Source organism: Budorcas taxicolor, chromosome 11 (genome assembly GCF_023091745.1).
Source record: "Budorcas taxicolor isolate Tak-1 chromosome 11, Takin1.1, whole genome shotgun sequence".
In the NCBI taxonomy this organism is placed as follows: Eukaryota; Metazoa; Chordata; class Mammalia; order Artiodactyla; family Bovidae; genus Budorcas; species Budorcas taxicolor.
Window position 1 is genome coordinate 27,410,623 of NC_068920.1, and position 25,729 is coordinate 27,436,351.

Consider the following 25,729-nt stretch of genomic DNA (forward strand, 5'->3'; position numbering starts at 1 on the left):
TACCACCATTTTCTCAGGCATCCAAGCTCAGAAACTTGGCCAAGGTCAGCACTATTTCTTCACACACAAGAAAAACTATTTTTCAAGAATTTCACACAATGTTACAGAAAAAAGGGGAGGGGAAGAAATATCTAAATCATCATTAGGAGACAATATCATTGTCCAGCAGCCACTTATTTTACAAGACGCCAATTAAGAGTTCTGCTTATTTAATTCAGAAAGGGAGAATATCAGATCAATTCTGACCTCTACAGGTCAGGAAATTCAACCAAAAGAGCAGAAAGAGAAATTTCAGCTAGAAGACCTGTCAAAGCAATACTCCAGCAGGACATGAAGCTCATCCCCATGAGGGGGTACAGACAAAACACACAAACAGGTTAAGAAGTTACCTACTAAATGCTTGTCACAGTTCCCACATAATGGGTATTCAATAGATGATGCTGAAGTAACAAATAAATGAATGAATGGTGGATGAAAAAGATTCTGATAAGGAGCTAACTATTTAGAGTGATTCTCAATCTTTTTTAAAAATATAACTGAGGATTGCCATTCTGTTACATACACTTTCTTTTTAGTCTTTGTCAGTGATAGAAAACAACGCTGGGCAGACCAGTGATGTGACCTAAAACAGCATTTCTTCTCATTTATGCATTATTGCCTAGATTTCAAGTTGGTATAAATTTTATCAAGTCTATATATTAGGAAAAAAATAATCTCTTTTGAAATCCATATTTTAAAAATATTAGCTCTCCTCTAGAAACTTAGTTGTAACATTAATGTTCTAATGTTGTTTCACATAATTGCTTATATACCACAAGGTGGCTACGTTTTATTTCTTCGAATTTAATTGAAACCCAACAGACAGCCTCTCTGTTACGGTACAGAAATACAGAACATTAATGAGTAAAGTATATGATACTCACACTGCCTTTAGACTTTCTGGATCCTACAATTGGAGGTAGTGAAGAGGTTTTCTGACTGTAAAAACAAATTACAATTTAGAAATCTGAATATTATTCACAAATAATATGCAAAGCAAGATAATTAACCTCTGTTTGTCACCCCGACCTGGAACTCAACTATTTATAGACATCAGTGTTCCACAAAAAGTACCACTGACTTTCCCAATTTCACAAAGACCACCAAAACATTTCCAAATTCCATTCCAAAAGATTATTTTTTTAATTGGAATATAATTGCTTTACAATGTTGTGTTAGTTTCCGCTGTCCAAAAGATTCTTAATGTTTTCTTGTATAGCATTTTAGTTGATACTTACAAATAAATTTAGTACCACCTTTAACTTTTTCATACCACTTAAAATAAACTCCCTAAATTTTTTATTTGCATTTCAAATTTTAAAAAAAAGGCATCTCCCAAGCTGAGTGACGATTTTGCCAGATTGTGCTTAAAACTAAAAATGATAAAGTTTTTTTTTTATCATGTCTATCATATCTGGTAGAAGCACAGAATGGTAAAACACTGGCATTTATATTCAGGGAGTTTCTAAACCAGTCATTCTCACCAAAAAATTTAAAAACTGCTCTTTGGCCCTAAGTATTTCCCAGATGTCTTTTTATAGGAAAAGATCCAGGTCGAAACCCAGCTGAACCTCTCTGAAAATAAGAAGCCACAGAGATAAAGGCAAACTTCGCTGACCTGCCTGAGAAAGGCCCCCGTGAGCAAGTTTTCTCACCACCATCATGGACAAGCACAAGCTCTCACTGCAGTGCGTACTGCAACCCATAGCAGTCTAACCCCGCGCTGCTTCTCAGAGCAATGCTGTGAAGTACTTGACCTCATGGATGGGTAAGGATGGTTGGCAATAAGTCTGGCAAATAGTTCTAAAGTGCTAGAAAGCAATGTGCTCTTTGCGATACTTCAAACACCACCCTTGAAATTCCATTCCACCTATTCCATACTGAGAAACCCTTGGTTAGTCTCTCCATCAAGCTACACGGGATGACAAATCAATGGAGAACACAGTGGTGACATGCTGCTCTATCTCTGTCACATGTCACCCATCCGATTAGGAGCAACTACACAAAGTCAGTTTTCCAGCCAAGTAGACATGGAAAAGCAGCGGTGATGGACCGCAGGGCACCATGAGCAAGCCCAAGGGTCCCTGCAAGCAGGGACCGAGGCTCTTCATGCAAACGCATGCCGGGGCAGTCCACCTGCTGGGCTGAAAGAAGGCATTCTTCACAAATGTACGACATCTCATAGAGCAAAAGGGTTCTCTGTGCACTGTGTGCAATTATAAGGGTAACCCTTAAAATTGTGCCTGAAATAACTATACACCCAGCGCTCCACTTATTTGTATAAAAGAAATATCATTTCTGTATTTTACCATTATTATTTTTAAGTAGAAAATATTATTTCTTAACCACCTGTAGATATTTCTCTACGCATCAACTGAAAAATTATTCAATAAAGTTAACATTTTTAAGACTTCTAAAAGCATATGTTGTAGAGAAGCTCACTGCCCTGTACCTTTTTCACACAAAAAAAACTTTATATTTATTATAAATTCATAAGTGAATGGCTAAAAAATACTATATAGTCTATCACAGATTCCTCAATATTATATTTTTATGCAATAGTTCTCAACCTCCAATCACAGCAAAATAAATAGTGATCAACATGTATTGGACATCCTTTCCTTTCTAACCGATAAACAAGATTCTAAATAACAGCATAAGATTCAATGCTATTTCAAGTGATAACTAAACTATGAGACATGAGTGAGGATGCAAACGTACCCGTAAGACTTTCTCATCGTCGACTTGTCAAAAAGTAATTCACTGTAAGGCAACTTCTTAAACTTATCTCTGCCGACAGCCACATAAAACTGCCCGTTCTCCAGCTCTGCCCCACTCTCAACCAGTTTTCCTTCTAAAGTGTAGAGTCTGCCAAAATATGAATGCCAGCAATTCAAATGTTAACAAGCATTTCAAGAACCGTTAAAATCACAGTCAATTAAAAACTCTATTCCTAAATTGGCTCATTTGATACTATGCTAAACACTGAATTATAAATGTCTCAAAGTCTTAAGACTCAGCTAAGTACCAGTGCAGATGCAATTACAGTCTAGCTGTACAGAAACCTGACAGTCTAACATAAGGATCCCCTATTGCTGCCATATTTAGAGCTTAGAGGGAGAGAATTAACTTGTAGAGAATGTGTGTGTGTGTGTGTGTGTGTGTGTGTGTGTGTGTGTGTGTGCGCATGCTCGGTCATGTCCGACTCTTTTGCAACCCCATGGACTGTAGCCTGCCAGGCTCCTCTGTCCATGAAATTCTCCAGGCAAGAATACTGGAGTGGGTTGCTGTTTCGAGAATGTCATACTTTAAATGAAGCTTGGCTTCCACTGAAGTTTGATTCTTCTCTTTATATTCTGCGAGCACTTAGAAAATTTATTTTCTTAATGCACTGTTTAGGTTAACATCCAAGAGCAGCCATCAGACAGAATTTTACATAGAAACATACAGAACTAGGTCAGAAAACAAGAGGTGCGAGGGCAGGAGGTAAAAGAACCCATTGCCAGCATTAATGATGCAGAACTGCATAGCATGCATGCTTCTCTTTTTTTGCCTTCCGTCATCTTCCCAGAATCAAAGGATTTCACAAGAACCTCCCTTTACTGTAAAACTGTTGCTGCAAACTACAATGTGTTACTTATTAAGAGAACAGTGATAACCTTACTAGACGATTTAAAGTGTCCACACAGTTTGTTTAAAGAGCTAGAAAAAAACAGACGGCTTAGAAAACCATGCCACAAAGAAGACAATGCATGTTTTGGAAGGTGATAAACAAGAGTTAGGAACTGGAAGGATTTTAAGATAATCGTTTTAAAAGTTCTCAGACTTCTTATATCACAAAATTAAGGGTAGTGACATTTGCAAAGAAAAAAAAAATCCATTGCTCTGTCTGTTTATTTACTGATTATGTAAAAGTCCGTATCGTATGGAGTCAAGAGGTAAAATAAAAGCAGCCACTTAACCCCCTAAAGTGTGTTAGTGTTGAGTTAGTATGAAGATGCTAAAGTAACGCACTTCTATCCCTACAAGTCTAAATACCAACACTTAACCCAGATAATCTGGCTTTCCTGCCTTGACCTAGACCAAGGCCTCTGGACATTATTGATGTTTTGAATCTGATAATTGTAGGAGAGGTGGGAGGCTGTCCTGGGAACTGTAGGATGTCAACAGCACCCTTGGCCTCTTCCCATGGGATGGGAGTAGTAGCCACCTCTAATCCCTATGACTCTGGACACTGCCAGCAGCCCTTACTGGTAAATCTGCCCCTGGTGGAGCACCTGTTGGAAACCAACCCCTAGATGGAGGCCTAGACCCATATGTTCTTCTTCTCTCATTTACCTTCAAAATAGGAAGATCTGAATCCATCATTAACTTTTACAGCTAGAAATTAAAAGACAGCAAAGTTGTGGATCTGGCAACAGCCAAGATTTGACTGGTTTTCTCTACAGACCGGTAAAGGACACTGAATAAATTCTAGGCTGTGAACTTAGCCTTCTTTTATGTGACTGTTGCTGACCTGCTTTCTTCCTTTGATACAAAACATGAGAATTATAAACAGGGAGTTGAACGAATTTGTGTGGGATGTTTTTGATATGTATACTGATGCCCAGGAATGGTCCAACCATAATAATTACTCATGTTCTGTTTAGCTCAGTTGTAAGGAATCTGCCTGCAATACAAGAGACCCAAGGTTCAATTCCCAGGACAGGAAGATTCCCTGGAGAAGGAAATGGCAACCCACTCCAGTCTTCTTGGCTGGAGAATGTCATGGACAGAGGAGCCTGGTGGGCTGGTCCATAGTGTTGCAAGAGTCAGACACGACTTGGCGACTAAACCACCAGCAGATATTTTTAACCCACCATGTTCTGTTAAGGGAGGGTGGTGGTGTCCCAAGTGAGCAACATGCAAATCTCACTCATGTCTGGCACTACACTAAGAAGTAAGCTTCTCCAACATGGAACTCTGCTCAGTGTTATGTGGCAGCCTGGGTGGGAGGCGAGGCTGGGGAGAATGGATACATGTGTCTATATGGCTGAGTTCCTTTGATGTCACCTGAAACTATCACAATATTGCTCGTTGGCTCTACCCAATACAAAATTAAAAGTTAAAAAAAAAAAAGAATTAAGCCTCTCCAAGTACTCACATGTTCAGGGGACATATAACTATATTCTCATTTCTGTGTTTGTCCTTGCCTGTATTTTATTTCTATTTATCAATTTGTTCACATCAATATATGTATGAATAGGCGTATCTGGGCATGCAATTGTGTTTATATATCTTTGTGTGCTTCAGAACATTTACTGAGTGGGTTTACATCTGTGTATGTGTCAAAAGACAAAACAATATATCTTTTTTTAAAAAATCAGTACATAACTATTGAGATCTGCCTTTACTCCTGATACCAAAATAAAATCCAAAAGGATCAAAGGTTTAAACGAAAGTTAAAACTTGAAAGATGAAAATGTGGGATAATTTTTTATAATCTAGGAGTGAAGAGAACCTAAGTTAATCATACAACTTAATGATCATAATGAAAGCCTGAAAATTTGACTGCATCAAAATTTAACATAACTGCATGAGAAAAGCAACATAAAAAGTAACAAAAATATAAACTGGAAAATAACCCTACAAGGGATGAATAATTATATGCTCATTTTACAGACAGAGAAACTGAGGCACATAGAGACAAACTAGTGACCTGAAATTCAGATCTAGGGACCAGTGTCTCCAGGGCCTCATGGGAATATCCTCAATAATTCTGAATCCCATACACTTGCAAGAAGATTACTCTGACATACCTGTGGACAGCCCCACTTCTCAGAGTTATCTTTTCCGTGACCATCTGCAGTATATGATCCCACTGATTCAAGGCTTTTCTAGGAATGAGGAGTCGAGAAGCCGGGTTTATGAGGTCTCCATTTGCAATCAAGCTGAAAAAAAGGCAAAGCCAGAGGTAAACCATTTGACACAGTTATGCCTTTAAACTACAAAAGAAGTCCCAAACCAAAAGGAAACCACCACACTAATTTTGACCCAAAACATGAAGGATTCCAACTTACAAGATAGTGCAGGGTTCCAGAAGTGGTTTTCTAAAGCGAGATGACACATTGATCCTGCTGTGGGTTACTGGTTTTACCTTTAAAAATAAAGAAATAAAAATCATTGTACTTATGTTAGTGTTTTTTTCCTATGAGGAAAAACTAGAGGTTTCCAGGAAGCTGGCTGAGAACTGCGATGCCTTTGTTAAAACCTTGCTTTTTTTCCCCCCTACTTATATAAACCCTCTGTGCTTACCTTCTATTGATGGCATATAGCTTTAACAGAGCTCTCAAGAAAAATTTCCTTTAAGCCCGGGGCATATTGCTCATGATCTGTACCAAAAATTGAAACTATTGAGCTACTATGAGAATTCCAACGCCATTTTTAAAACAGTTCCTTTCTGTCAAATAAAAGTACATAAATGTATAAAATCTTGAATGAAATGCCCTCCCCGTCCAGGCACGACAGAGTGTTTGGTCATCTCTGCCCATCCACCCACTCCCTAGAGTGACTGGGTCCCTGCCAGGCACTTAACCTCCTCCTGTTCTCCTAAGACTGACTCCATCAACTTTTCTCAGCTTCACTTCCTCCTCTGTTCACCAGCCACACTCTAAACAGCATGTTCCCTTCCCAACCCCCTTGCATCTGAGTAGGTCTGGTCATCTTTTTGGACCCTTTTGTTTCCAGGGTCCAAGCTGTTGTATCGAGAACCACACGGCCCCTCAGGCACCTTCGACTAAGACAAGGCTTTGGCATTTGTCAAGCCTCTCCTCCTCCCGAATCAACTATTTCTTACATTTCACACAGTGGATTGTCCAAATCCTCACCTTTCACCCTAAATCCTAAAATCTCACTCCAAGCACATTTACTCTCAGCACATCATCTCCTTCCAAACTTCAAGAGAATAAAGCTCAATAGGCATGAAGGCTCTCAACCTCACTTCGCTCCATGCTCACTTCATCTACATCTTCACCACTTTTCCCCTTTGCTGTCTGTTTCAGAAGGATCCTGACCGCTTTACAAAGCTAAGCCTGCATGTCTTGATTTCGTCCCCTGCTGCCTGTTCCATTAAATATCTAAGGCCCTCCATCCCCATTGTCTTCAATTTGTCCCTTGACCCTGCGGCCCTTTCTCTTCTCTTCATCATTCCTCTTCCTATTTCCTTCCACCCCATCCTCTCCTCAGTCTTCCACAATCTGGATTCCAGTGAAAGATAAATCCCAACTCTTTTTTTTTTTTATTAGTTATTGTATTTATTTTTGGCTGTGCTTGGGCTTCCTTGGTTCATGTACCGGCTCTAAGGTGCATGAACTTCAGCTTTGCAGCACACAGGCACAGCAGTTGCAGCTCACGGGCTCTCAAGCATGGGCTCAGCAGTTGTGGCACATGGACTTAGTTGTTCCGTGGCGTGTGGGATCTTTCCAGACCATGATTAAACCTGTGTCTCCTACTTGAAAGGCAGATCCTCGACCACTGGACCACCAGGGAAGCCCTAAATCCCAACTCTTAAGCTTGGCCTACAAGGTCCCCCCATGACCAACACTGCTTACTTGCTTCCCTCATCTTCCGCCAAATGCTCCTTCCTCCCCAACCCCTAGCCTAGGTGTGCTCTAGGTCGAACCAGCCGAGTCCCAATCCATTGTCCAAACACACTCTGAATCCTCTTCCACACCTCTGCTCATCTTGCCCCTGCCTAAAATGCCCTCCCCTTTCTTCCAGCTTCTGAAATTGCACTCGCTCATCAATACCCAGCTTGGTTATCACCAGTCCTTCCATGTTCATCTTTCTTTACCTTCCTGTCTCAAACTGCTACAGCTACTACAGGATTGATGATCACACTTGCTTAGAGGGCTTTTTTTTTCTTCCTGATTTGAAAGGGAACTGATAAATGAAAATAGCCAACATTTACTGCACTATATTTAATGACAAGCCCTATACTAAGGAAATGCGTTCTATATCATTAAAACATCAAAACCATGCCCTGAACTAAGTACTTATTATTTAACCCTATTTTACAAACAAAGAAACTAGAGGTTAATCGTTCACTTTGCCTAAAGTCACACATTCTAAGGGTCAGAGTTGTCCATACCTATGAACCTCTACTTGCTTTGCACTTTGGTAGTTATTTTAGAGATAAATTAACCCTAAATAATTTATGCAACTCTCTTCTGCCAAATTATGCCATTTCGAGACGAACAAGGGGTAAAATCCTTGACTTGCCAGTGCCTAAAACAGTGCTTAGCAACTCCTGTTAGTTGCAAATAAATGTTTATTGAAATTTAACTTAAAAAAACTAATTTAGAATAAAATTTTTTTAATCAATCATAATAATTTTCTTTCATTTTAAACCCAGAGATTCTTGGCCCTAAGCTAACATTTACAGTGATGTTGATTTTTTTTTTAAAGTTTAACAGATAATGTATGCACTTGACCAAAATTCAAGTGGTAAAATGGAGGATACAGTAAAAAGGAGAAATATCCCCACCTCCGGTTCCCCAACCACAAAGCTGCAACTAACTTAACGATGTTCATTCAAAGACAGCCTACATCTACATATGCATACTGTTTTACATAGACATTTTATACATGTAATTTTTAAACAGGGATCACTTGCTATGCCTATTCTTCTGCATCTTGCTTTTTTTCATTTAACAATTCACCAGGGAAACTGTTCCACATTGGTAAAAGTTGCTTCATTCTTTATAAAAGTTATGTATATCCGCACTGTGAATGTACCATAATTTATTTAATCTGTCCCTCAACGACAATCCTTCCAGTTGCTTCAAAGCTTTTGCTCTCGCAGGGAATTCCCTGGTGGTCCAGTGGTAAAGTCTCCATGCTTCCACTGCAGGGGGCACAGGTTGGACCCCTGGCAGGTATGCTAAATGCCACATGGTATAGCCAAAATAGGTAATAAACTTTTGCTGTTGCAAATAATGCCAAGATAGATTTCCTCACAATATTTATTTGCATGAATATGTAAGTGTATCTGTCAGTCAGGTCAGTCACTCAGTCGTGTCTGACTCTGTGTGACCCCATGGACTGCAGCATAGCAGGCCTCCCTGTCTATCACCAACTCCCGGAGCCTGCTCAAACACATGTCCATTGAGTTAGAGATGCCATCCAACCGTCTCATCCTCTGTCGCCCCTTCTCCTCCTGCCTTCAATTCTTCCCAGCATCCAGGTCTTTTCCAATGAGTCAGTTCTTCGCATCAGGTGGCCTAAGTACTGGAGTTTCCGCTTCAGCATCAGACCTTCCAATGAATATTCAGGACTGATTTCCTTCAAGATAGACTGATTGGATCTCCTTGCAGTCCAAGGGACTCTCAAGAGTCTTCTCCAACACCACAGTTCAAAAGCAACAGTTGCTCACTGTTCAGCTTTCTTTACAGTCCAACTCTCACATCCATACATGACTACTGGAAAAACCATATCTTTGACTAGATGGACATTTGTTGGCAAAGTAATGTCTCTTATGCTGTCTAGGTGTGGTCATAGCTCTTTTTCCAAGGAGCAAGCGTCTTTTAATTTCACGGCTGCAATCACCATCCACAATGATTTTCGAACCCAAGAAAATAAAGTCTGTCACTGTTTCCATTGTTTCTCTATCTATTTACCATGAAGTGATGGTACCAGATACCATGATCTTTATTTTTTGAATGTTGAGTTTTAAAAAGTCAGCTTTTTCACTCTCCTCTTTCATTTTCATCAAGAGGCTGGTTAGTTCCTCTTTGCTTTCTGCCATAAGGGTGGTGTCATCTGCATATCTGAGGTTATTGATATTTTTCCAAGCAATCTTGATTCCAGCTTGTGCTTCATCCATCCCGGCATTTCACATGATGTACTCTGCATATAAGTTAAATAAGCAAGGTGACAATATACAGCCTTAATGGACTCCTTTCCCATTTGAACCAGTCTGTTGTTCCATGCCCGGTTCTAACTGTTGCTTCTTGACCTGCATACAGATTTCTCAGGAGGCATCTCTTTCAGAATTTTCCAGTTTGTTGTGATCCACACAGTCAAAGGCTTTGGCGTAGTCAATGAAGCAGATGTTTTTCTCGAATTCTTGCACTTTTTTGATGATCCAACAGATATTGACAATTTGATCTCCGGTTCCTCTGCCTTTTCTAAATCCAGCTTATACATCTGTAAGTTTTTGGTTCATGTACTGTTGAAGACTGGATTGGAGAATTTTGAGCATTACTTTACTCGTGTGTGAGGTGAGTACAACTGTGCAGATGTTTGAAAATTCCTTGGCATTGCCTTTCTTTGGGACTGGAATGAAAACAGACCTTTTCCAGTCCTGTGGCCACTGCTGAGTTTTCAAAATTTGCTGGCATATTGAGTGCAATACTTTCACAGCATCATCCTTTACGATTTAAAATAGCTCAACTGGAACTCCATCACCTCCACTAGCTTTGTTAGTAGTGATACTTCCTAAGGCCCACTTGACTTCACATTCCAGGATGTCTGGCTCTAGGTGAGTGAGCACACCATTGTGGTTATCTGGGTCATTAAAATCTTTTTTTCTGTGTATTCTTGCCACCTCTTCTTAATATCTTCTGCTTCTGTTAGGTCCATACCATTTCTGTCCTTTATTGTGCTTATCTTTGCATGAAATGTTCCCTTGGTATCTCTAATTTTCTGGAAGAGATCTCTAGTCTTGCCCTTTCTATTGTTTGCCTCTATTTCTTTGCATTGATCGCTGAAGAAGGCTTTCTTATCTCTCCTTGCTATTCTTTGGAACTCTGCACTCACATGGACATAGCTTTCCTTTTCTCCTTTGTCTTTTGCTTCTCTTCTTTTCTCAGTTATTTGTAAGGCCTCCTGAGACAACTATTTTGCCTTTTTGCATTCCGTTTTCTTGGGGATGGTTTTGATCACTGCCTCCTGTACAATGTTACAAACTTCCATCCATAATTCTTCAGGTACTCTGTCTATCAGATCTAATCCCTTGAATCTATTTGTCACTTCCACTGTATAATCATAAGGAATTTGATTTAGGTCATACCCAAATGGTCTAGTGGTTTTCCTTACTTTCTTCAACTTAAGTCTGAATCTTGCAATGAGTTTATCTGTAGAATATACTCTTGTATCTGTAGAATACATTATTCTACAGTGTATCTATAGAATACATTATTAGAATTGAGAAACTGCTGAAATAAAGAAGAGGCAGTTTTTTTCAGTTTAATGGAATGTACTGCAAGCTTTATTATTGATTGATCCCAAGTCACTTGATTTATTTAGCTCATACTATAGTATAGCCTTGGAAGAAAAGCTATGACCAACATAAACAGCATATTAAAAAGCAGAGACATTACTTTGCCAACAAAGGTCCGTCTAGTCAAAGCTATGGTTTTTCCAGTAGTCATGTACGGATGTGAGAGTTGGACCATAAAGAAAGATGATAAGTGAACAATTGATGCTTCTAAACTGTGGTGCTGGAGAAGACTCTTGAGAGTCCCTTGGACTGCAAGGAGATCAAATCACTCCATCCTAAAGGAAATCAATCCTGACATTGGAAGCACTGATGCTGAAGCTGAAACTCCAATACTTTGGCCACCTGATGCGAAGAACTGACTCATTGGAAAAGACCCTGATGCTGGGAAAGATTGAAGGCAGGAGGGGAAGAGGACGACAGAGGATGAGATGGTTGGATGGCATCACAGACTCGAAGGACATGAATTGGAGAAAGCTCCAGGAGTTGGTGATGGACGGGAAGCCTGGCGTGCTTCAGTCCCTGGGGAGGCAAAGAGTCGAACATACTGAGCAACTTAGCTGAACTGATAGATATGCTATTTTCCAGAAAATATTCCAGAATTATTTAACTGCAAATGAATCTTTGCGTGTGTAAAGAACAGGCCTTTCTGATTCCACATCTATGCAGTATCTTCCTCATGATACCCTGTCCATCTCTGAATACTGCCGCCCTGGCCACTGGGCTTAAAACTTCTGCCACATCCCTGGTTCTCTATTGCCCTTCCCTGCCTTTTTTGGTTTTTAAATAGCATTTACCATCATCTAACATATCATACACTTTACTTAATCTAGTTTTTAATTTACTGTCCCTACTGTTACTTCACAGTAACTCTCAACATTAACTAGTAAGGTACTAAGCACATACTTCATACCTATTGTCATTTTTTCAAATGGTTGCTTGACCTTGATTGCTTAATACCCTGTTGGATTGTTGAATTAAAGATGAAGGTGAATACATTATAAAAACAAATAACTTTTGAAAATGCATGGTGAGTTGTCTGATACATGCTATTTTTCTTGACTGCATACTTGTCTATAGTTACTATACACAGAAATTCAAAAATAGATGATTTTTTGAATAATTATATAACTTTATTCTAAGTGTATATATTGTTTCTTGAATTAAATCAAACCATCTGTCTTGAATAAGCTGCTTTCCTCATTCAGTATGACAAAAATATTCCCCAAATGTTCATGATTAACCAGTGCAAATTGAAGGTTAACCTTAAATATACATTTCTTTGAATCATTATATGTAATTAACTAATGTCTGTTTCCAGATATGGTAATAAAAGAATTTGAAAACACAATCCAAGTAATATATTTGAATTGAAAAAAATATGTAAGACCATTGTATAAAACAAATAGGATTTTTGAGGGGAAAAAAGTACCATTTTTCACTAAAAATGCAATTTTTCTAATTGTCATTTTAAATAATAACTTAAATCACAAAAGAATTAAGCAAATCAACTACATATAAAAGGAACTTTCCGAGAGCTCATATCAGGAATCAAGTGTTGGTCACTTGGTGCTAATCTGTCGGACACGACTGAGCAACTTCACTTTCGCTTTTCACTCTCATGCATTGGAGAAGGAAATGGCAACCCACTCCGGTGTTCTTGCCTGGAGAATCCCAGGGACAGAAGAGCCTGGTAGGCTGCCATCTCTCTGGTCGCACAGAGTCGGACATGACTGAAGCGACTTAGCAGCAGCAGCAGCAGCAGCAGAAGAGATACTGCGGCTTAGATAAAAGAAGCGTAATAATGAATTAGAATATATATTTTTAAATGTACATTTTCTTATTAGCCTGTACACTTTCCCATGCCCTTTGAAAATAATGTTTGAAAGATGAAAATAACATTAAGTATCAATACACCTGCCCCAAAGGACAGAGTACCGGTGCTCCCACTTGGACCCCCATGGACCAGAAATGTCTCATTGATGAGCATCCTGGCCAGTGTTAGGTGTGTGGTCTGTGACTATGGAAGCAAGTTCAATGAAACAGCATCCATGCAAAACCCAGACTTTCATTTTGGACCCAGCAGAATGCATACTCCTGGTTGGCTTTACCAGTGAGTGAGGGAACCACTACCAAGCAAACGAAGGACATGCTTATAGCGCTCCTCTCGTCTTGATTCTCCACAGGGTTCAACACTGTCTTAGAAAAACCCAGTTTGAGAAGGAGCTTAGCCTGGTGAATCAGAGACAGGAGTCATTCCCTGAGTGGAAACTAGGTAGGTAGATAGATAAAGAAATAGATAGACAGACAGACTAAATACTTGGCTAACATTTTTTTGGAAATAGTCCAAACATAAATTTGGAAATATTTCAGAGTCCAAGGTGGCAAAGCGACTTAACTTGTGTTCACTCTGCTAAAATGAAACAAGCCAGGTCTCTGGACGTAAAGCACATGTACCTTCCAATATATCACTTTCCCTCTGGTATCTTATTTAGATTGTGTTTATATCATAAGTGGCCATACCAAAGCAAAATAATAATAATAATAAGCAGGAAAAAAAAAAGTTATGTGAATTTGATGTCTATCATTTAATTTAGTCAAATTCCATGTAACACTTGGACCTTACTGCAGCTGGGTCAAATTCAAGTTAAAACCTGCATGACCTTAAAAATATTAATTTTATTAAAAATAAACTCAATGAAACTAAAATTGTGGTTGTGAAAATACATACCCGGATTGATAAAATCAAGATCTACAAACTGAGGAACTGAGTAAAGGCCTGAAATTCTGAACTCCAGGACTGATTGCCAATTCAATGCCTCACACCTCATTTTCTTACTCTGTAAAAATAAGAATAATCCTGCTAAACTTGCCCAAAGGGATGCTCCATGAGCTAATTAATGAAGTGGCAATACCACTCCCTGGGGCTGTTAGGCTGAATGCTTCAGAGACTCCACCAGCCTCAAAACTCAGCACTCACCACCTCTTGAAACCCCAGGCCAAGTAAACCAATGTGAGGCTAAGGACCTGAGGAAATGATGCTGTTAAAGGACACCCTCATGAAAATCACTGGTCTCCGGTAAAAAAAAAAAAAAAAAACAAAAAAACAACAAAAAAAAAAACTTGATACAATTAAAAGATTGAATTTTAAACTGCTTTTTAAAAAATATATCATGTTTTTATAACCATCCATATAAAAACTGTCCTTTTATAACTAAATCCAGAAGACTTAGGCTTTTAGGGATAAAAACATACTGAAGTTACTCATTGGCAACATACAGCTCAACCCACACAAAGAGCTTTCAACTCCATCTTCCTCCAGAGGCCACCACTGACTTTAGACCAAGTCCATGCATCCTGGACTTGCGTATTTGAGATCGTATTTGAGCTCACCCCATTTCTTCATACTCTTAACCTCATTTCTTCACACACTTCATACTCTGGCCCCACTTCTTCATAATCTAACCTCATTTCTCACTATCTTACCACCTACCCTTCACTCATCTGGATATAATTCTCTCCTCAGAAATTCCATATCACCTTGTCTGAATCTCTCAGGCATTTTCCACAGGTATAACATATTTCCCTTATATTATCAATATTTTCATGTACTGCATCTCTCTTTTATTTGTTTATTTTTAGTATAGAACTTCAACTGTAACTCAAATATCCATTCATGGTGCTGTGGACATAGAATTCACTCAGTAAATACTTTTTTATATTGAAGTATAGTTAATTTACAGTGTTGTATTAGTTTCAAGTGTACAGCAAGGTGATTCACACACATGTATATATTCTTTTTCACACTCCTTTCCTTGATAGATTATCATAAGATACTGAGTATAGTTGCTTGTGCTATACAGTAGGTCCTTGCTGTTTATCTATTTTATATATAGTAGTGCTTGTATATTAATGTCAAACTCCTAATTTGTTTACCCTCCTTTCCTCTTTGGTAACCATAAGTTTATTTTCTACGGATGTGAGCCTACTTTTGTTTTGTGGATACGTTCATTTGTGCAATTGTTTTAGATATCACATTTAAGTGATATCATATGATATCTGTCTTTCTCTGTCAGACTTAATGATCATCACTTGTAATGATAATCTCCAGGTCCATCCATATTGTGGCAAATGGCATTATTTCATTCATTTTTGTGGCTGAGTAATAGTCCACTGTGTATGTGTGTGCACGTGTGTGTATATGTGTAGGTGTGGGAGGGGGATATCGTCAGCAAAAAATTAAATAAAATTAGGACCAATTATTTTGAGCACATACCATGCCCAGAACTGCATCAAACACTGTCCATATTTACCTTGATTTTTCACAATATCTTTGTTAGTTATTTTCAGATAAATTTATAATTGTAAAATACATCAGAATTTATTAAGTGCTTTTATTTATAGTGATGTTTGTTCCTCAAAATAATATCAAGAGGTTAGTATTATTCCAATTATATAGAAAGGAAAAGATGACCCTATCCACCCCTCAAGGTCACACAGAAAGCAAAGCAACAGTCTCATGGGTCCACTTCTGATTTCCAGCCTAGGGTTCATTCCTACTAATGCTGCTCAAGGCAGAAATAGCAGACACATATTTGCACCCATTTAAATAAGATTTTTCTTGAATTATATACAACTAAATATCCATAAACATTTTTATATATTGGCATATCTAGACCACCCTTATTCAGTGGTTCCAGTATCTTCTCAAGATCATTCAAGTTTCTCTCCCTTTTGCTGCTAGGGTTAGGGTTAGGGTTAGGGTTAGGGTTAGGGTTAGGGTTAGGGTTAGTATTCCTTACATGATTATATCAGTACAATTTATGGGACTTCAATGGAATAAAAATTGAAATCTGTTAACCCTTGAAATTTTAGAAATTCCAGAAAGGCAAGGCAGTGACAAAATCAGCACAGCCAATGAAATATTTTCATCAGCATTGTTGTATAATAATGAAAAATTCCAACCACTCTAACTTCAGTGACAATCTAGTTATAGGAGATGTCTCTAATTATAATGAACCAGCTGTTTAGAACATTCCCAGAAGGGTCCAATTAGTTTCTCTGAGCTGATGAAACCACTCATCTCTACCTCGGTCCTCTACAGGTCCCCATGTTGTTATACCCAGTCCAGGGGCTGATTCCCAGAAGAAAGGTTAGGATTCATCTGTCAGGTGTGAATTATCATCTTATTCAGAGGGTCATTTTTCTGCCAATAACAGATATCTTAGCATCAGTTTGCATATTTGTCTTTTGAACTGTTCTCTAAATGAATGTCTCTCTTCACTGAAGCAGGAAAACAACTCAAATTCACAAAGAATATGACTATTCAAAACAGCAAGGTAAAAGATTTCTCTTTAGCATAAAAGTGACCACAAAGTTACAAGTCGTTATATATTTGTCTAAATCTAGAGAATATGTAACCCAAAGAGTGAGCCCTAATGTAAACTATGAACCGTGGATAATTACGATGTGTCAGTGTAGGTTCATCAATGGTAACAAATTTACCACTCTCGTGGATGGCACTGATAAGAGGGAGGCTATGCCCATGCACACAGAAGGTATATGGGAGATGTCTGTACTGCCCGCCCCACCCCCCACCCAGTTTTGCTGTGAACCTAAAATTGCTTTAAAACATAATGTCTAAAATTTTTTTTAACTTTTAAAAGTGACCCCAAAGATAATATATCCATCATTAGTAATACCTTTCTTGAAAAACTCAAGTGTAACCATATATTTAAATGTGTATATACTGCTAAATCTTTTTGTCTGCAAAAACAAATGACCACCAGTTTTCATCAAATTTTGAACCACCAAATTAACTTCCCAGCATATCACAAATTTTTAAACTATTGGCATTCTGGTGTAATTTTCTCTCTTCTGTGCTTTGTGGAATATTTTAAAAGACCAGATAATCCTAAGCATTCTGAATGTATAATGTTAAACCTCTCATTTACTAACTTTATTCTAAAATAATTATTTGCAATGGGAACTCTATCTTATAGCAAAACCAAATAGGACTTGAGTCATTTTTAAGGCATTCATAAGTAAGTCAGCATGGGTTTCCCTAATGCTATGCTGAAGAGAATAATATGACCCTCATAAAGTTAAAAAATAACCAATTAACTCAAGAGCACCCTTAGGAGAAATTACGGGAACCACCACTAACAAAGCATTGGAAAAAAAATGTTTTTATCGTCAGACTTTTCTTTAATATTTCTTCTTAATTTACTATCCCTTGCTTACTATTTCACCATTGTCATTTTTGTTTGGTTTGTTTTCCCAAATGGGATTCTGGTTGCCAAACCAATGCAGGCAGTGGACTGTAAAATTTCCACTAAGAATGCAGAGCAGCTGGAAGTGTATACATAACAACGCAAGATGAAAGTTAGCAATGTGGAGCATGCAGGAGCAGTCCAGGTGGGCAGAGTACAACCTCCACCTGCATTTAAATAAGTCATTTAGTCCCCAGGATTCCCACTGAAGAATGTGCCAACTGTACAGGATCTACCTGCAATCCTTCATAAACACTAAGAGAGCTATTAACCTACATCTTATGATGCTAGAAAGTAATTGTGCTGTGCTTAGTAGCTCAGTCGTGTCCGACTCTTTGAGACCCCATGGACTGTAGACTGCCAGGCTCCTCTGTCCATGGGGATTCTCCAGGCAAGAATCCTGGAGTGGTTGCCATGCCCTTCTCTAGGGGATCTTCTCAACCCGGGGATCGAACCCAGGTCTCCTGCATTGTATGTGGATTCTTTACCATCTGAGCCAGCAGGGAAGCCAAGAAAGTAATGAAGTGCTCAAAAAAGTGTTAATCTAGTGTTAGTTGCTCAGTCGTGTCCAACTCTGCCACCCTGTGAACTGTAGCCCACCAGGCTCCTCTGCATATGGGATTCTTTCTGTACATGGAGTGGGTAGCCACTCCCTTCTGCAGGGGCTCTTCCTGATCCAGGGATGAACCCAGGTGCCCTCACTACAGGCAGAATCTTTACTGTCTGAACCATGCCACAGAGAAGCCATCTTGAAAGCGTCCCCATGGGCAAAGCAGGAATAATTTAAGTAACAAAATGAAACATGTTGGTGCTGGATTTTATCCCAGAGAATAAAATAAATATCCACAAGTCCATATTGGTATAAAGAAATAACTGAATGAATGAATGAACAAATAAATGTGAGGAAAAGGACAACTCTCCCATACGCTAGAATTCCAACAAATACATGTAGAAGGCACAATGGACACAGGAAATTACCATTAGGTAAACAGCACTGTAATAATTGTTGCAGGCAGGAACTATCTGTGGATGATAAAATTTGTGGGTAAAATCCTGAATGATAAGAAAAAGTATATTTGCATAGTTTCACAGCATCTCCCCTCAAAATATTTGATAATCACAAAGGAAAAACACTAACTCTACAGTGGAGAAAGCTATTAAATTCCACCTTAACCAAGAGATCAAAACGGATATCATTAATCAGAAGACATATCAGCATTATATACTCTAAGAAAAAATATAAATTAAAAAAGGATTAATTCTCCATGATGCAATCAAGAGATTTCCCTTCCCAACTTCTTCCTAGAGCATGTACTTTAGAAAACTTGCAATTATAAGCACTTTCTCCTCTCTTTGAAAGGTATGTACAATCTTTCTGAAGATTAAGATAGGCCTTTGCCAACTTTATGACCTGATAATGTCTCTCTTAAAGACCTAGTACATAAATATCAAGGGAGGTAACACCCTTATCTTTCACTTTCTGTTGGGGGATAGAAGCCTAATTTCAGTGGATACGTTACTTCAAGCTGCAAGCTAGTTCCTTTCATAATGATATGAGTATTATAGCTTTTCTTCTGGATAAACCTAACCCAGATAGTCAAATTAACCCAGATAGTCACCCCAAATACCAGATGAATTGACAATGAACAGTGTGTGACCAATGGTGCTTTCAAGTCCTCACACTTTGGACCAGTTATTATCTTGAAAACATGTATGTTACATTTCTCCAACAGCACCTTCTGATGGGATGCACTGAGCAGGACACAAGATCATTTCTTGAAATTCTTGTCAAAAAATAAATAACCTCAATCCAATCACAAGAAAACATCAGGCAAACCCAAACTAAAGGGACATCCTACAAAAGAGCTGTCCTTCACAGTTGTGAAAGGGTTAGTCATTTTCGTGTCTGACTCTTTGCAACCCCGTGAACTGTATGTAGCCCACCAGGCTCCTCTGTCCACGGGATTCTCCAGGCAGAATACGGGAGTGGGTTGCCACTTCCTTAGTTGTGAAGGTCATGAAAAACTGAGGAGCCATTAGTAAACCCATTAGTAAAAACTTAGGCAACATGATAAATTAAAAGCAGTGAGGAACCCTGGATGGGATCCTGGACCTGAAAAAAAAGACTTTGGCGCTAAACTCTCCTAAATTTGAATAAGATTTGTAAATTAGGTCATTGTATCAATTTTTATTTCCTGCTTTCAGTAGTGATTCTATGGCTATGGAAGACGTTAACTGAGGAAGCTGGGCAAAGTAAAGCATATAAGAAATTCTCTGTACTCTTTGGCAACCTTTATCTGAAATGATTTCAAAATAAAAAGCTAAACAAGTATAATCGTAAATATCCCTTACCATAACTACCCACTCCAGTATTCTTGCCTGGGAAATCCCATGGACAGAGGAGCCTGGCGGGCTACAATCCATGGGGTTGCAAAAGAGGCGGACACGCCTCAGTGACTGAACAACAACTAAAGATCTGATACACAGGAGTCCTCCCTTGCCCAGTCTTCCCCTCCTTCGCCCTGTTTTCTCTCAATAACTGTGCCCAACTCTGCACTTAAAATGTAATGTACAAAAATACTTCCTGAGGTAACCAGCAACGGTTGTCACTTGTAACTAGAGTAAACTTAAGCATTTGTGTCATATGCTTACATCTGGTTTTTGGTTTCTTTTTCAAAGAAACTTGACCCTCTATTACTTTATTAAACCAAGAGACACAATTTGGAAGAACAACAACAACAACAAAAGTCACCCTAAATTTGACACTAAATTAATAATTTCTTGCACCACTAAAACAGAGAAGCAAGCACAGTTATCTCTGAGATCAGTCTTGAGTTTTGTCCCTTGTTGGCAAAAAGTGGTGGAGGGAGGATCTTGTTTCACATACCAGGCCTACTAGCTCAGAACAATAAGAAACAATGGTTTGTTGTTAACCAGTGAACCTCACTTAACTGGGAAAATATTTGCCATCCCTTAGGGTAGAACTAGGTCAAAAGAACCTCACCTCCACATCAAAATTGCACCGTGCAGGAGGTCAAAGCCCATGATGTAGATAAAGAAGAATGTTCAAGGTTCAGTGAGGTTTTATTTCTCAAAAAGCAGCAGTTCAAGACTATCGATGGTACAATGACCCTCCCCTCTGTAAGGAACCCTCCCTTCTGTGGGCTTATCTCCAGGCCGCCCAAACCCAGACCCCTACTCCCCACCCCTCCCACCCCCTGCCACCACCCCCCTCCACCTCTGCAAAAAAATATCTCCACCGGAGAACCAAATACCTTCGCTGGAGAACCAAGACAAATGACGGTGTAATTCTTTTAAGTAAAACACACAAAGAAGTAAAATCTATATTTGGCCCAGACCTTGTATTAAGACCTAAGATCTTCAAAAAAAAAACAAAAAAAAAACAATAGTTTATGATTCCTTTGTGTCTTGCTTGTAAATCACTGTTAGTAAGAAAATCAAAGTCTTTCCCCTCTTTGTCCCATCTTTTTCATGCTTCATTTCCTTCTCTATCTGGACTGCTTGGATGAGGGCAACCCATTCAAGAACAATGGCATTTGGATCATTCTGGTATCTAAACTGGGCTTCCCAGGTGGCGCTAGTGATAAAGAACCTGCCTGCCAGTGCAGAAGACATAAGAGACATGGGTTCAATCCCCGAGTAGGGAAGACTGCCTGGAGGAGGGCATGGCAACCCACTCCAGTATTCTTGCCTGGAGAATCCCATGGACAGAGGAGCCTGGCAGGCTACAGTCCATACAGTCACAAAGAGTCGGACACGACTAAAGCAACTTAGCACACACTTAGCATGGTGTCTCAACTATTTGGGCTGCAACACAACGGACAGAAGAAAGGGCTTCATATCAAAGGCAATTAAATACGGCCAAGTTCATTCTACTTCCAATCTGACTGCTGCAAGGAAAGCTTTGGAATCAGGAGGTCCCAGAAGTGAATTGAATTAATCCAAAACCAAAATCTTCAGAGAACCCATGTGGTTCAAACTCAAACACTCCACCTAGTAAGGGAACAAGATGTTCACTTCCTCATATACTGCCCCTTTCCTTCTCAAGTAAAGGGACTCACTCACAGGCCACCATCTTTAATCACTCCATGAACAGTTCAGGTTTTTTAAAAAGAAAATTTTAATAATAATGAAAAGGCATTTTATTTTAAATATAGCAGTGTGTACATGTCAAGCCCAAACTCCTGATCTATCCCTCCCCCGTGCCCCTCCCATCCTGGTAACCATAAGTTTGTTCTCTAAATCTGTGAGTCTTTCTCTGTTTTGTAAATATGTTCATTTGCACTATTTTTTAAGATTCTGCATATAAGCTATCAATCATATGATATTTGTCTTTGTCAGACTTGATGCTTTTGAACTGTGGTGTTGGAGAAGACTCTTGAGAGTCTCTTGGACTGCAAGGGGCTCCAACCAGTCCATCCTAAAGGAGATCAGTCCTGAATATTCATTGGAAGGACTGATGTTGAAGCTGAAACTCCAATACTTTGGCCACCTGATGCAAAGAGCTGACTCATTTGAAAAGACCCTGATGCTGGGAAAGATTGAAGGCAGCAGAAGGGGACAACAGAGGATGAGATGGTTGGATGACATCACCGACTCAATGGACATGAGTCTGAGTAAACTCCAGGAGTTGGTGATGGACAGGGAGGCCTGGCATGGCGCAGTACATGGGGTCGAAAAGAGTCGGACATGACTGAGTGACTGAACTGAACTGAACTGACTTATTTCACTTAGTATGATAATCCCTATGTTCATCTATGATGCCGCAAATAACATTATTTCATTCTTTTTAATGGTTGAGTAATAGTCTATTCTATTGCACTGGGTCAAAAAGTTTGGGTTTTTCTGTAAGATCTTGTGGAAAAATCCGAATGAGCTTTTCGGCCAGCCCAGTATCTGTGCACCACATCTTCTTTATCCATTCATCTGTCAATGGACGTTTAGGTTGCTTCCATGTCTCAGCCATTGTAAACCCAGTGGTGCCACGAACACTGGGATGCATGCATCCTTTTGAACCATGTCTTTCCCCAGATACACCCCTAAGAGTGGGATTGCTGGATCAAATGGTAGCTCTATTTTAGTTTCTTAAGGAACCTCTATACCTCTCTCCGTAGTGGCTATACCAATTTGCATTCCCACCAACAGAGTAAGAGGGTTCCCTTTTCTCCACACCCTCTCCAGCACCTACAGTTTGTAGATATTTTGACAATGGCCACTCTAACTGGTGTGAGGTGATAACTCATTGTAGTTTTGATTTGCATTTCTCTAATAATTAGAAATATTGAGCATCTTTTCAAATGCCTCTTGGCCATCTGTATATCTTCTTCAAAGAAATGTCTCTTTAGGTCTTCTGCCCATTTTTTGATGGGGTCATTTGTGGTTTTATTGATATTGAGCTGCTGTTTATAAATTTTGGAGACTAATCCCTTGTCCGTAACATTGCTTGCAAATATTTTCTCCTATTCTCTTCTCTCCAAGAATAGTTTGTGCATTACAATAAATAATAAATTATAAAGTCCTTCTGATTGGAAAAGCAGCATGGAATGTAGGTCCTGACACCCTCTGGAGAAACTCTGAAAGTCTTGAAACCTCAAACTATCTACCTTGGGAGGATAACTTAGGCTTTGATCCACCTGAAAAGACAGAGGAGGCTTTGTCCTCTACCCTGAAAGACAAGATGTCCCTCACATTCTAAAGACATCACAGGGGAGTCCTGCTGTCCCCATCTCTACAAGGCAGTTATGCAAAGAATGAGTCAAAGATTTCAGTTACATTAGCACTTCTAGTCCAAAAGTTTTAAACACATGTGTTCCACAAAATTTTGTTACTCCAAGGTACATTTAGCAGGTGGAGAGGATTGTTATTATCTTTTAAAATAAATGACAAAAGAAAATCCAGCACATTTTTCTCATGACATCTCTCTCTCTTCTTTGTTACCACACTCAGATCTCAGCTTACAATAGGGTTTATATTAGCATTATATCAAGGCCCTGTTTATTAAAAAAAAAAAATACTATACATGTCAGTGGGAGATGGGAGCTTCCCTGATGGCTCAGATGGTACAGAATCTGCCTGCAATGCAGGAGACCTGGGTTCAATTCCTGGGTCAGGAAGATCCTGTGGAGAAGGGAATGGCAACCAACGCCAGTATTCTTGCCTAGAGAATCCCATGGACAGAGGAGCCTGGCAGGCTACAGTCCATGGAGGTGCAAAGAGTCAGATACGACTCAGTGACTACACTATTAAGTGGGAGAGGAGTCACATTTATTTGACCACATCTCTGATTTATAAATAAAATTTAAAAGACTAAAAACCATGTCAGTCTCACAACCTCCCTATTCCTTTTTTCTTCTTTTTTTTTTAAAGACATTTACTGGTTTTCTTTTTCTGGCAGCGCTGGGAGGCATGCGGGACCTTAGTTCCCCAACTAGGGATCGAACCCAGGCCCCCTGCATTGGGAGCACAGAGTTTTAACCACTGGACCACCAGGAAAGTCCTACCTCCCTATTCTGAATACCATAATATTTACTTGCTATTACTTCAGGTCTCCCTTTTCCACTGCTGTGGCAAAACTCAGGCCACAAAACTAATATAATTTCTCTTTATTACCATCACACATGGGACAGTGCAATTTCAATTGTTGATCAAGTTTCGTGCAAAGTTTCAAAGCCCCAAAAAAAGAAAGAAGGAAAAAAGAGAAAATTTCTGTTCTGGTCACCTGAAATAATGGATGCAGCATATGTACCTATGCATAATTGGCAATTTTGTTAGTAAGCACATGTGTACAAAACTTCCAATTCTCCCTGTTGATGGAGAAGAAAAGAGATACAGATAATCAAAGCATTCAGTAATACAAAAGTCATTTAAAACCTAAATCAGCCTTTTTTAATTTGCCAATGTATTATCTCCCCTTTTGACTGAAACTAACATCTGTGAATGTTTATTTCTAGAATACATAAACCAGCAAAAAGATGTCCCCTCACCACTTCTAGGATAGTAGAAAAACCAGTCCAAATTTTAAAGTTTACTGTAGATGATCCATAACATTGAAAATTCCACAGACATTAAGAGCTATTAAAAGGACTGACATATATCTTTACAAGGAGAGCAGATAAAGAAATCAGTTTAGTGGGAGAAAAACAAAAAACATGATATCAAAAAATGGTATCATTCATTATCAGTGAAAACCAAGAATGTATGCAGAACTTCTACTGACATTCTAATTTAACCCTTGCTTATTCTGGTTATAGGATTTGTTGCCCGCCGTCTCCTCAGACAATTCACTCCATCAGTCCAGGGACTGTGTTTTTCCACATCTCTGTTTCTGCAGCACATTGCAGGCAACAACAGCATATGGAACCCCCCACATGATCCTGAACAAGTCAGTCAGGGTTCCTAGACTATGAGAGCTTACGATTAACTGCATAGTATGTGTTTGATGAATTGAGCTGAACTGAATTAAAAGGAAACCCAGGTTAGAACAGGTGCTGCTGTCATCAAGAATTCAGAGTTGAGGACACTGAGGCCATATAGCAACCCAGCGAGGACTTCGAACTCTAACTCCTGAGATCTTTCTACTTTACATAATAAGCATCTTATTTTCATTTCTACTGACACTTTCTCTGTGAACCCTACACTTACTTCAAACTAATCTCTTCTAGTGTCTTCAGCATCTTTAGCAACTGACAGCATGTGATTTATGTGAATTTCACATACATCATTAGTTTTCATTGCAGTGACCCATTTTTAACGAATCCCTTAACACTAATGAAGATATGGGGTGTTACTAGCAAACAAAATGAATATTCTTTTAACAACAAGAAAACACAGCCTAGTGGATGTGCTAATATGTCTTCCCACTTACATTTCTTTGTCTCTGCTTAATATATATTTAGCTTGATTTATACTTTAATGCCCCATATTTGTTATTCTCCAACAGATGGCTAAGATGGCAAACGTAAAGAAATGAGGTCCAGATGAATATCCTTCCATTTTCAAGGAAGAAAATATAGACTACCTTCTGAGTGTAGTATAAATTCCCTGACAATGAACAAGAATAGTTTGCATGTCAGAAGATGTCTAACAAATAGTATTTGTTCAGGAAGCAAAGGGAAATACTTTCTTCAAGAGCATACATCCC

At 39.0% G+C, this 25,729-nt stretch overlaps 2 protein-coding genes across 2 annotated transcripts in view; both read right to left on the reverse strand.

Annotated features, from left to right (window-relative positions):
• Positions 1 to 25,729, reverse strand: part of DCDC2 (doublecortin domain containing 2) — a 142,935-nt gene that overhangs the window by 88,175 nt on the left and 29,031 nt on the right. The window contains exons 3-6 of the mRNA XM_052649238.1: positions 6,099 to 6,175; positions 5,838 to 5,969; positions 2,761 to 2,907; positions 924 to 978 (exon numbers count right to left, since the gene is read on the reverse strand). Coding sequence (XP_052505198.1) covers positions 924 to 978; positions 2,761 to 2,907; positions 5,838 to 5,969; positions 6,099 to 6,175 — 411 coding nt within the window. The remainder of the gene's footprint in view (positions 1 to 923; positions 979 to 2,760; positions 2,908 to 5,837; positions 5,970 to 6,098; positions 6,176 to 25,729) is intronic.
• TDP2 (tyrosyl-DNA phosphodiesterase 2) overlaps positions 13,450 to 25,729 on the reverse strand; it is a 276,571-nt gene continuing 264,291 nt past the window's right edge. The window contains exon 8 of the transcript XR_008200168.1: positions 13,450 to 13,460. The gene's annotated coding sequence lies outside the window, so the exon portion shown is untranslated. The remainder of the gene's footprint in view (positions 13,461 to 25,729) is intronic.